Genomic DNA, 12,980 nt, shown 5'->3' on the forward strand with positions numbered 1-12,980 from the left:
CTATGCCCCACAAATAACCCAGAGATGCATTTTAAATAAAAGCGCACATTCTACTCATGTAAAAACATGCTGATTCCTGGACCGTCCATGGGCCGGATTTAGAAGGCGATTGGGCCGGATCCAGCCTCTGGGCCTTAGTTTGCCTACCTCCGATCTATTCAATAGAATTATTGGAAGCCTTTCCTAGGAGGAATCCTTGCCCCCATCCCAATCAATTTAGCAGCTGGCAACAGATTGTGGGGTGTGTGTGTCAGATTACGTAGATACTAATGTGATCACTGCTACAGGTAGGTAGCCGTGTTGGTCTGAGTCGAAGCAAAATAAAACTGCTGAAAGACTTAAAAAAACCAACAACAACCCAACCCAAACAGCTCTGCTTTGTACATTATAACACTTGGCATAGTATTTGCATGTCTGAAATGTCAAGTGTGATGGAGCAAATCTGGAAAAGGGTAATCATCGTAGGCTGTTGTTCTGTTCCCGTGGCTCTCCCTGCCTCCCACTGTTTGATTGTCAGAACGGCAGCAGCGCTGAAAACCTATTCAAGACGAATTGAAAATTAGAACGTTAGACTTTTCGTTTTTCTGTCTTCAGCTGACCTCGCCATGGATATTATTTTCCTTCCCCTTGGGAAAGAAGAAGGGGCTGGTCATAAAAAACAATGGGAACATCTGGGAAAGCTCTGATTAGGCAAAAGTGTATTCTCACCACCACCTCCAAATGCAAAAGAGCAGCGAAGAGAGCAGTTCTTGTCTTTGATGCTCAGCTGAAATGAGTTGATGAGGCCCTCTGGAATTGTTTTCCTCCATGTCCTCAACAGTCCACAAGACCCAGAATAACTAGGACTTTGACACTGGAATGGACTCCCACGAGAGGTGGCGGAATTCTCCTTCCTTGGAGGTTTCTAAGCCATGGTTGGATGACCAACTGAACTAGATCTAGTTGAGATTCCTGCAATGCAGGGGGTTGGGACTTGTTGAAGAAAAACTGCTCCCTTTCCCTTATGGGGTATTCCAGAGGCTGTACAGAGTCCTTAGGTGGGTTCCCTATCGGTAGGATAAAATAACAGAGGCTAACCAGAGTATATTGAGAAGCAAAGCAGCCAGTAAGCCTTCAAGGAACTGTTGCAACAGGGTCCCCACTCGCCACACGCAAGAGGGAGAAGAACCCTGAACAATGGTGCGTAAGCCCTCATATATACTTTTGAAATTGCCCGCCCTGTAGCCCAAGACCACCACCCCCCAAAAAACATCTTCCATACATCACAGAGGGAGGTGGTCTATAGCAGAAATGACTGATTGTATTACCTGGGCAGTCTGACCATTCTTTTATGATGGTTAATACTTTAGTTCCTGAATCCCGGTAACAGGCTCACCCGATTCATGCACAAATACACCCTTAAGACAGGATTTGTAAGCAAAAAGACAATGGGAAGGCTTTCCCCATTTGCCTCCCTTACTGCAGAGGAATATTATGAGGTCACTGGGAGAGTCAAAATGGCTTCAGGATTGCTCTCCCATATTATTTCAGACAATGGTTCATATATTTAGATATGTGTGCATTTATGAATATTTATTCTATATTTGAGAGCTTAAAATTCTTATAACAGACTAGATGACCCTCTGGATCCCGCCCAGCTCTACAATGTTGTGATTCCACGATTCTATGTAGAACTTCTTTGCAGAGTTATTTCATGTGGGGAGGGGCCCTATCAGACCAGAGTCCCTCCCTGCACAGACGAGCTTTATCATATATTGGTATCCGTGGAAAACCCTTTCCCATGCTGTCCAAATGGGGAAGCATTTCTGCCATGCATGCCTGCAGAGAGAGAAAGAGAAAGTGAGCCTGTGTGTCCTTCTGTATTCTTATCTTTTGTTTCAACACATTCCGGGATCCATACTGTGCAAGAAGAGAATGTCCAGATGTATTTATATACAGTAATAACCTGCAGAAAATGGGGGCAGGGAGGTGTTGTGTTAGTAGAGCTGTAAATAGTAATTTCAGTGCATCCACACTCCTAAAATACACCTCTCTTCCTTTTGCAGGCTGGAAGTATTTTGCGTGGCTTGCAGAGATTTCATAGTACTGCTTCCTTGTAGTTTGTGGCACTAACTGGAAGTACTTGCTTCTAAAAGTAGCCTTTCGTGTGACGTCTGTGGCTTAGTCGCCCAGTCCTTCTCCCCAGACAAAAATGAACCTTAAGTATGAAACTGTTGCATTTGCTCACATTCACCACTTCATCCCTTTCCTTGGTGTTGTGCCCCCATATTGACATTTCGACTGTAAGCTGCTCTGACCACCGGGAACCCAAATTCTTATTTATGTTGCAGTGGCTAGGGTTCAAATAAGCTCTTGAGGGTCAGGAGAACCCCCCAGAGCAATGCATGGGGGCAGGCGAAATGGGATTTGCTTGCTCCAGCAAAACAATCCGAGGGGTGCAATGTTGAATTCCTCCCTTTGCTCATAGCTCTGGGTAAATAACAGGAAGTGGGCTTTTATGAGGAACGTGAAGGAGGAAAAAGAACTCCTTGCCCCCTGACTCATATCATTGGGAGCTTCAGGGATGACTTCTGAGTCACCAGTTATGGTGCAAGATGCCAAATATTGGCTTCCTTGGGTTTATTGTGGTCATTGGGCCAGGGATAGCACAGTTTCTCCTTGGCACTGTGTGCAGTAAGGCACTAGGGTGGGCGATACATCAACATAACTTCCAGAAGCAGTTTGAAGTCCATATTGTGATATTGGTTCCATAATTTTTGACCTGCCAATATACTGTGAATCATGATGTCATTTTTGCATAGCACACACACACAATGCAGAAAAAGCTGTGAGCCAGCCAATGCCTTTAACATAGCTCCATCCTTATTTCAGACGTCGTGATATATCAGTATATTGTGATGTTTAGCTGGTAACATATTGTGATGTTGAGAACCAGGTACCGCGCAGTCCCATAAGGCACATCCACGTATTAAATGTTGCTGGTGAAAGGAGGAATCTGAGACATGACAATGGTGGATTTTGCTTGATTCGACAACTAGTAGCTAGCAAATGGCTTGCACAATTCCTTCTGAGCTGATCCAAACTGAAGCAGATTGAAAGGGGGAAATCCACTGAGTAAGTGAGTGATTGAAATGTCAGAAATCTACAAGGTACACTACAATGACAAGCTGGTCTCCAGATTTTTCCAATTATCCCTACCCCCAGGCATCAGTCTAGGAGGCAGCTTCTGTTTCGTACTTACATAACATATTCTCTCATGAATTATTATTATTATTATTATTATTATTATTTATTGTGATATAGCGTTGGTGTAGTAAATATTTAAGAGCTTGTTCCCAGCATAAAAATACAGAAGGTGTACAGCCCAGTTTTCCGCAACAATATTTAAACAAAGCTGATAATTTCATATTGGTGTTGTAGAGTTTGTTTGTTAATGAACCAGTCAAGAAGGGTCTCAAGTCTTTTGCTAGAGAATGGAGTGTGCTTGCCATTGGTGCATTTATTTTGTTCGCGGACATTTTAAGTGATTTAGTAGTGCAAAGAGCAATTCAGTGGCGTTTAACGCTTTTCATGGTTGCATGTTGAAATACAGTGCTTTCAAGTACCCAAAGTGTTTCGCTTACATTCCCCTGTGACAAGCCTTCTAGCAAGCATGTTAAGGCAGGCCAGTCGTAATATTTATATTGTAGATGTGGGGCTGAGGCTGAGAGTGGCCTGCCCAAAGCCATCCAGTAAGCTCTAGGTTCAAATTTTACCCATGGGCTTCCTGTTCCAGAACCCCTCTGCTGCAGCATCTCTCTGCCCAAGCCCACAAGCATGCGCTACGGAGGAATTGGTTGTTGCAGCGAATATGCTTCATTCCATTCTTGTAACGCGACCATGTTAGATGGGAACCCTTCAGATTTGTGACCGTGCTAGTGTGCTGTCACTTTAGTCTGCTTCATTCCAATGCCTTGGGTATCCTTCTCCTCTTCAGAGGAGTGTTCGAAATTAGCCAGGTGCCAGGAGCTTTTCGCACCTGGCTATCGGCTACTTGCAAGCAAGTGAAAATGCCTGGATGCTAGGTGACATCACCATCTGGAGGTCACGGTGCATGCCTGGGAATCATTGGGTTGTGACTGTTTTCACATACAAATTCAACATCTTGTAGAATTCTATCAGTTATATTGCACCTGCACAATCGGATTGAATTTCAGGAACTAAAATGCTTTTTCTGGGCAGCCTGAGCAGGAACAGTGAACAACATTATACAGTAGAACCTCGGTTTTCAAATGTAATCCGTTCTGGAAGACAGTTTGACTTCCGAAACGTTCGAAAACCGAGGCGCAAAGGCCTGTCGGCAAATTCATTTGAGAAAATTGAAAAACACACGGCGGAAGCCGTTCGACTTCTGAGGCGCTTTTGAAAACAGAAGCATTTGCTTCTGGGTTTTTGGGGTTTGCATTCCAAAAGGTTCAGCTTGCGAAACACTAAAAAACCGAGGTTCCACTGTAGTTAGTTGTTGCAGCTTGTCTTCGCTGCACCCCTCTGCCCTGCTCACAGTTGTGAAGAATAGTCTTACGTTATGAATGGGCCATGTCACCATTAAGAAAAAGAGGCCGGAATCGGCCAATATATATATGGACTGTCCCTGAATCAAGTGACTTTTCTTCTTTTAAGTTCCCAAAGCTCTTAACCTAGCTCAAGGTTTTCACCTGAACTAGCCAGATCTTTAAATGAGAATTAATCACAGTCAGTCCATCACTTGAAAAATAAGACTTTAGAGCCATCTTGCCCCAAAATGGCAACTCAACATTCCACTTTGGTGTCTGTAACCTTTCTTTGAGGAGCCATTCGGCGCCTAGCTTATATATATGAGTTTCTAGCACTGCCAGTTAAGTAGTAAACCATGGGAACAGGAAAAGCTGCTGTTCATATTTTGACTTCATTAAGAAATTTACATTGCAATTCTGAAGCTGGTGATTTTAAAAAAAACAACAACTTTTTTTGCTCCTGCTGCAGGTTGGAAAAGAAACCGTACAGACAACGGAAGACCAGATTTTGAAGAGAGACATGCCTCCTGCGTTCATTAAGTAAGTAAATAAACATGGCAAGTCTTGATAGTGGTTTTAGAAAATGTAAGCCTCGGTAACCTTTCAGTGCCGTACTATTTTGGAGTGCAAGTGAGACCTCACTTGACTGAATGCTTCTCAGTAAACAAACAAGCAAGCAAAAATACCTGCACATAGCAAACTAATACATCAGGATGCTTTTTCCCCTACACTGTATGCCGGGAGGTTTTTTTTTAATTCTGTGTGGTGAACCTCCACTTGTGGTCTTATGTGGTACAGCCCTCACACAGGTTGACCACCTCAGGGAGAACCGGGCTTATGTCCAAATATCTGAAATATATATATATATATATATATATATATATATATATATATATATATATGAGTTTAGCAATGAAAATTCATGTTATTCATCAGAGATTTGGGTTAATTTGGACTGGACTTTGTAATGGGGTCTTAGCTGTTCCAATACCCCCCTTCTTCAGTATAGAGTTCTCCAACAATTAGCTGCACAAATAATATTTTCGGCCCCAAGATAAAAGTCCCTTTTAGTTTGGTTGACAGTGTCAAGTTGTGGTGTGTCTGCTTTTCTCTGTGTGTGCCCTTGGTCTGGCTCTGATTTTGTTTGATACCTGAAAGCTAATTGACTGGTGCTCGTAATTAACTTCATGCGTCGGTGCGAAAGATATAATGATTTTCTCTTTGGAGGTTTTGAAGGCGAAATAATCACTTTTGTAATCATTCAGCCAATTTCCTTGACAATGTCAAATACAAATTCCTTATTGAAAATGGCTGTTTCTGGCCAGCTTCTGAATAGTGTGTGTTCTTTATTAGTTAAGACAGATGAAGGTTTTGCTAAATTGTTGGGGGAGGGAGGATCCCATGATCTGGGGAAGAAAGATGTTCCTCAAGCACATGAATGCCTTTGTCAGGAGGTGGGAATCTGGGGCAGTGAGAAAGCTAAATGGAAAATTGTATGAAGATCTATTTGCATTGTGGATTATTTTGAATATTTGCTTAGTAACTGCTCTGCCTGCTTTAAATATAAGATACACTGCACTGTGATTACATCCAACCTTTTCTCTAAAGCATAGGAAGATCTAATTATGTTTAGGGAAGCTTTTAATGTTTAATAGATTATTGCATTTTCATGTTCTGTTGAAAGCCACCCAGAGTGGCTGGGGAAACTCAGCCAGATGGGCGGGGTATAAATAATAAATTATTATTATTATTATTATTATTATTATTATTATTACTATTATTATTATGTCTTGGGAATTCATACTGTGAATCAGAGTATAATACATTGCATTACATTCCCGTCAACATTTCTCCCATGAAAATAGGGACATCCTATTCCATAACACAGTAACAATGATACTTTTATTATTTACACACCGCTTTTCTGACTGGGTTGCCTCAGCTGCTCTGGGTGGCTTCCAACATATATAGAAAACACAATTAAACATTTTTTTAAAAAAAATCCCAGATGTCTTCTAAAGGTTGCATAGATACTTATCTCCTTGGCTTTTGGGGGGGGTTGGGTCATATAACTCCATACCCTCCAACATTTCTCCAATGAAAATAGGGACATCCTAAGGAAAAACGGGACATTCTGGGATCAAATCAGAAACTGGGATGGCTTTTGTTAATCTGAGAATGGGGACCCATGGAGGGCCTGGTATTACTGCATTTAGGTGAGATGAACAGGGTTCTCCTAACAGCACCCTTAGCAAGCTGCAGTTCCCAGGATGCTTTGGGGGAAGCCATCACTGTTGGAAATGGCATGATACTGCTTTAAGCGGATAGCACAGATAGGGTCTAGGATTTGAAAATGCCCTTGAACATAACCAGCAACTTTTGAAACTGGTGGACACAAAAGTTGTGACATGGGCGATCCATGATCAGGTCTCGGAGGTCTCTTTTCGCTTGACTATTGCTCTGGGATGATTAACCCTTATCCCTCCCCCTGCAGTCTTTATTTTATTTAAACAACCTTTCAAAGCAGCTGTGAAGGGAAATGGGGACCCACATTGCATCTTTCTTTCTCTCCCTGTCTCTCCCCCCCCCCCCGCCCCAGCTAACAGCAGTTGTTTTGGTGGTTGGGGGGGAAGGGAGGTAGTTTTAAATTGGGGAAATGGCCTGGCTGCTTTTAGGCTGTGGGTACTACATTAGGGACCCCTGTGTTATGACATGGGAGTCAGCTGTTCAAAGAACTCCCACCCCAACCCTCTGGCCCGTTGTGTTGGATCCCAACCTATGTTGTGTTCCCAGTGTTGCTGGCTATATTCACACTGAGGTAATAAATATCTTTTGGGGCTGTATCACTGAAGACTGCAGGTGAGGGCTTGCCTTGATGAATGTTCCTCCATGCGTAAAAAAAATTGACTGAGCAAGCTTGTTAGTTAGGGAAAAGACTAGGCTGAAACCTTCTCCTTAACACCATTTTCTATGTGGAAGGGGTTAATTGCATATGGGAAAGGGGTTCAGTGATGTGAACTATCTGTAATATATAGCCCTGAGATGGCTCTACCATCTCCATGAGAATTGTTTGCCTGCATTGCAACTGTACCATGCGCTCTTAGCACCTCAAGATTAATAACTATGGCTTGTAAGCAGTCAAACCTTGATGCCAGTTGTAAAATCAGATTAGCCATAAGAATAAGAGGAAGTTAACCAAAGTCAGGATCTGTACAGGCACAAATAGGAGAACTTGAAGGAAATGATGTGCGATAGGCAAGAGAATGATACATACGTTCACTCCTGCAGAAATAATAGCATTTTAGAGACTGAAGTTCTACCTTAAAAAAATGAATAGTGCTGTGTTTTTATCTGGAAAGGATGTACAGTGGTACCTCTGCTTACGAATTTAATGCGTTCCGAAAGCACATTCGTAAGTCGAAAAAAATTGTAAGTCGAATCCCATAGGAATGCATTGGGAGAAAAAATTCGTAAGTCGAAGCAACCCTATCTAAAAATTCGTGAGTAGAAAACATCCTATCTAAACCGCTTCCAAGATGGCAGACGGAGCTCCGTTCATCAGTAAAAACATTTGTAAGTAGAGGTATCACTGTAGATGTTTTAGCACACACAGCTCTAGTGGCATTTACAAGATACTTGGCTGCTATCTAAAACCAGCCAAATGAATTATATTTAATCTTTTGCTAAATTTGGCTTGTAAATAGGATGTTACTCTCTCATCTCTGTTACAGCTTAGTTCGCACGTCCAGTAGCTTGCTGTCAGTGCAATACATCATTTTGTGTATTGAACTCGACAAAATCCACAGATTTTATCAACAAGTTGGTCTTGGCTCCAGCTGAATGCTGCTCTTGCATTATGCTGATCAAAAAATTACTGTAGGTGAGAATTATATTGCAGCTCCGAGTCCCTGAGCTACGAAAAGTGCTCAGATTAGTGCTCTGGGAAATTAGATTATTGTGTACATTGCGAGAGCATATTGTCTGATTTCAGACTTGACGCTTTAGAAAGCTCACTGTGAATAAAAGGAATGTAACCGTTTCACAAATGGCATTTTAATAATTTTGGACTTAGAATTCTTCATATAAAGTAATGGCTTGTTTTAACTATATTTCAAGCCAGCAAATAATGTCAGCCTGCCGTAGCTGATGGTCCAATGGTCTAGACTATCGGGAGTCATTTTCCTTGGTTAAAGCATAATTTAAAAAAAACAACAACTCAACAACCTCTGAATGCCAAACTTGTATGAGTCATGCACAGATTTTTGTATTCCAAACAGAACAGAACAGAGTGATAGCAGGCTGGTGACAGTTCCTCAAGCTTTCTTCTTCTCCCCTCCCCTCAGGGCAAGATGGTCCTTCAAATACCACTGGGGTGATAGTTGGGGGGAGGAGGAGGTAAGGTACATGAGCAAGGCAAGAGGTTCATAAACAAATGGAAGCTACCGTATGCAGATGTCCCAACAAGTGACATGCCCCTCCTGCCGCCAATCCTTGAAAGAAGAGGTGGAGTGAGCTGCTAAGACTGGCTGCATTAAGGCAGTGAACATTTAGGGAGTGAAACATAACTTTGCAAATTTCTTCAGTGCGGGGTCTTAACAATAAGCTTTTGGGTGTGAGGAATTCAAACCTGCTGTTTTTGAGACTGGGCAGCATTTAGCTTCGTAAGTCTACATTTGCTGAAGAAGCACATAAATTGCTTTCAGAAAACCAAATAATTTTAGTGTTGCCTTCTGAAAATGTCAGGTGATGCTTAATAATAATAATAATATAACATAACTGCAAGTACTGGGCAATCATTTTTAACGATTTCTATGCAATTTCGCACACAGTTTACTCGCCAAGCAAAACTAAATTATATTAATTTAACTGAAATATCTTTTGAACCCCCAAGTCATGTTACAGCTTTTTAGTACCCCTCATTTTTGGAATATGAAAGTTGAAAAATTCAACGTGCCCTATTGCTGCATAGTTCCACCTATGAAGGTGGTGTCTGTGAAGGTTTGTTTCAGTGACAAAACTGGGTCCTACCCCTCTGCCTCCAGCAAGCAACTTTTAAACCAAAACAGGCCATCGGTTAATAGTTTTTAAATGCACATTGGCATGTAACATGTAGTTTTCCCTAAACATTGGCCTTTTTAACATATGTCATACATGCTTCAAATGAAACCCGCTTTATGCAAGAGGAAGGACCATTGCTCAGGCGCAGAGTGCATGCTTTGCATCCAGAAGGTCTCAGACTTTAATCCCAGCAGCTGGGAATCACTCCTGTCCAAAACCAAGAAAAAGGGCCTCCAGCCAGGGTTAAGGGTACTAAGAGCTAGATGGACCAATCTTCTGTTTCTGTGTTTTACATTTTAACTAGAAAAAGCACCCTGCCGTGGGAGTAGGAGTAAAGAGGATATGTTAAATAATCTGTGTACAATGTGAAGGAAGATGGTCTATCACAGTGTTTCCCCAACTTGGGTCTGCAGCTGTTTTTGGACTACAATTCCCATCATCCCTGACCACTGGTCTTGCTAGTTAGGGATGATGGGAGTTGTAGTCCAAAAAAACAGCTGGAGAGTTTGGGAAGCACTGGTCTGTAGTCATACTGCTCCAGAGTTGGCTCCCGTCTGTCCCCTACAGGTAGCGGGACTGACATTAATTTCTTTCTCACAATGTTTCCTCCTAGGGTGGAAAATGCTTGCACAAAGCTTGTACAGGCCGCGCAGATGCTCCAAACGGACCCTTACTCAGTACCTGCTCGTGATTACCTCATTGACGGATCAAGAGGAATCCTTTCTGGAACATCGGACTTGCTTCTGACATTCGATGAGGCCGAGGTGAGCTTTCTAATGCCAGTTAGCAACACCTACGCAATACCTGGCTGCAAATTTAGAGCGCTTGCCTGGATATTGTTTTCTGCATTAGTGGTTTATAAAAGCATGATTCATAAAACCAGGAATGAGTATTGGGGCTGGGGAGGGTTTTCCCTTGCCCTCACTGAGTTGCACACCATGCGCAAAATTCCTGTCTTCTCCGGCTTGTATTAAGCCAGAGTTCCCTGTTATGTCCAAACTGGCTCTGAGCTCTGGCTTAATGTTGTTAACAAGCCAGGAAAGTAAGGTAGAGTGACTCTGGCTAAAATCTGCACATCACAAGAGAGTGGGAAGGAAAAGGGAGAGCACTCCTGACTTCATAAAACACTGTTTATAAAGCCCCCAACAGTTGTCTGAACCACAGCATTGAAAAGTGTGAAATGCATCAATCAACTTTTCATGATGGTATTACATTCGTACCTTGGTTTTCAAAAAGCTTTGTTCTTGAACGTTTTGGCTCCCAAGCGCCAGAAACCCGGAAGTGACTGTTCCGGTTTGTTAACTATTCTTGGAAGCCGAACGTCCGACGGGGCTTCCTCAGCTTCCGATTGGCTGCAGGAGCTTCCTGCAGCCAATCAGAAGCTGCGCTTTGGTTTCTGAATCGAACGGACTTCTGGAACAGATTCCGTTCAACATCCAAGGTACGACTGTACGTGTTTTTTAAAGTAAGATTTTTCTCACCAGTACTCTTTATTGAAGTTTATTTCTGCATGTTTTGAATTAACATTATACCATGCGGTCCTGGCATTGAGAATAAATGCAAGATGTTCCTTAGCAGAGACAATGACTGTATTTTTTCAGTGCTTTTTAGTTAGTACTGTAGAGGCTTAGGAGAGGTGCATTAAAGCGAAGCTTATCAGCCATGCTATGAGTATCCTTGGCGCCTGGTTTATTAGCAATTACTCTCCCATTCCTTATTGATATCATTCAAGATAATAGCTCTTGAAATTATGGAGCAGTTAATTTGCCTTCAGGGAAGCTGATTTCTGGAAAGGGCTCACTCTTTCCCCAACTTTGTGATTTTGGTAGCGGGTTCTCAAACTTGCACTGTCACGCTGCAAATATTAAAGAAACGATAATATAATGCAACTTTTGGCTGAAGCTTTAAAATGAAACATTCTCTCCCGTGCTGTGCTTAATTTCACACATTCAACAGTGCTCATATAGCATCTAAATATAGAAGGCCTGCATTTTATTTCAAGGGATTTTGCATTCATTGCTGCACAGAGAACATTACTTGAAAGAACACGATGGGGGGAAAGCGACCTAGGAGGCAGCTTTGTGCAACTCTGCGGGCATCTTTTTCTGTTGATGGGTAATGGGTAGAGCAGGCACCCCCAAACTTTGGCCCTCCAGATGTTTTGGACTACAATTCCCATCATCCCTGACCACTGCTCCTGTTTGCTAGGGATCATGGGAGTTGTAGGCCAAAACATCTGGAGGGCCACATTTGGGGATGCCTGGGGTAGAGCACTGCACCTACCAGACATTCATCCCAGAGCAACTAAACGTGGTGTTTTATTGTGAGGGAAAACAGACCTATTGCAAAGTGTGCGGAACAACACATGTTTGTTGCCCTGAAAAGAAATACAGTTGTACCTTGGTTCTCGGAATGGCTTAGTTGTTGAACAAATCGGCTCCCGAACACCGCAAACCCAGAAGTAAGTGTTCCGGTTTGCGAATGTTTTTCGGAAGCCGAACATCTGACGCGGCTTCCGATTGAGTGCGGGAAGCTCCTGCAGCCAATCGGAAGCTGTGCCTTGGTTTTCGAACAGTTTCTGGAGTTGAACCAACTGCCAGAATGGATTAAGTCTGATAACCAAGGTACCACTGTATGCTGGAAAGCAGTGGGTGTTTGTTCAAATCACTTCCCCCATGCTGTGGCGTGTCTCTCCGTATTGCCACTGACGTTGTGCATGCTCTGCTCTTGATCAGAAACAGTGCCTTTAACTTGAAGTCATGTTGGCTCGTTGTGATAAAAGGAAAAAAAACACTAATGATTACCTTTTTTATTATTATTTAAGGTCCGTAAAATCATTCGTGTCTGCAAAGGAATTCTGGAATACCTAACAGTGGCAGAGGTGGTGGAAACTATGGAGGACCTGGTCACGTACACAAAGAACCTAGGGCCAGGTTAGACATTCCCAGTATTCCTCTTAGTGCATTCTAGCAATGTTTTACCCAGCACCTTGAATAATGTGGAGATTTTCCCCCTTCTCTCTCTCTCCTGAGCTATGGGAGGCACCGTTGCTTAGTGGCCAAGCTCATGTCTTGCATGCCAAAGGTTCCAGGTTCGAACCAAGAGGCTCTGCCTGAAGCCTTGCCCCTGCCAGCCCGTGCCCAGTACTGGGTGCAAGGCCACTGCAAATGAACACACCTCGCTTGTGAGAGTAACTAGAGCTAGAATTCGTTGGCTCGAAATGGGGCATTGCAAACTTCAGGGTCTCTGTGGGGTCCCTGTGTTTATAATCAGCATTCGAAATTCGCCAGGCACATTTTGCGCCTGGCTACCGGCCACTTGGCGGCCAAATGAAGGTTCCCCGTCGCCAGGATGGTGCCTGATGTCTCCACCATCTGGAGGTGAAAGCCC

The 12,980-nt window shown here is 42.9% G+C and overlaps 1 protein-coding gene across 2 annotated transcripts in view; it reads left to right on the top strand.

Moving 5' to 3' along the window:
* The window catches only part of VCL (vinculin), a 79,246-nt gene that overhangs the window by 19,482 nt on the left and 46,784 nt on the right, over positions 1 to 12,980 (top strand). For both annotated transcript variants that reach the window (XM_035138681.3, XM_035138683.3), the window contains exons 2-4: positions 5,002 to 5,072; positions 10,204 to 10,354; positions 12,415 to 12,523. In XM_035138681.3, coding sequence (XP_034994572.1) covers positions 5,002 to 5,072; positions 10,204 to 10,354; positions 12,415 to 12,523 — 331 coding nt within the window. The remainder of the gene's footprint in view (positions 1 to 5,001; positions 5,073 to 10,203; positions 10,355 to 12,414; positions 12,524 to 12,980) is intronic.

Source organism: Zootoca vivipara, chromosome 5 (assembly GCF_965207765.1).
Source record: "Zootoca vivipara chromosome 5, rZooViv2.hap1.1, whole genome shotgun sequence".
NCBI lineage: Eukaryota > Metazoa > Chordata > Lepidosauria > Squamata > Lacertidae > Zootoca > Zootoca vivipara.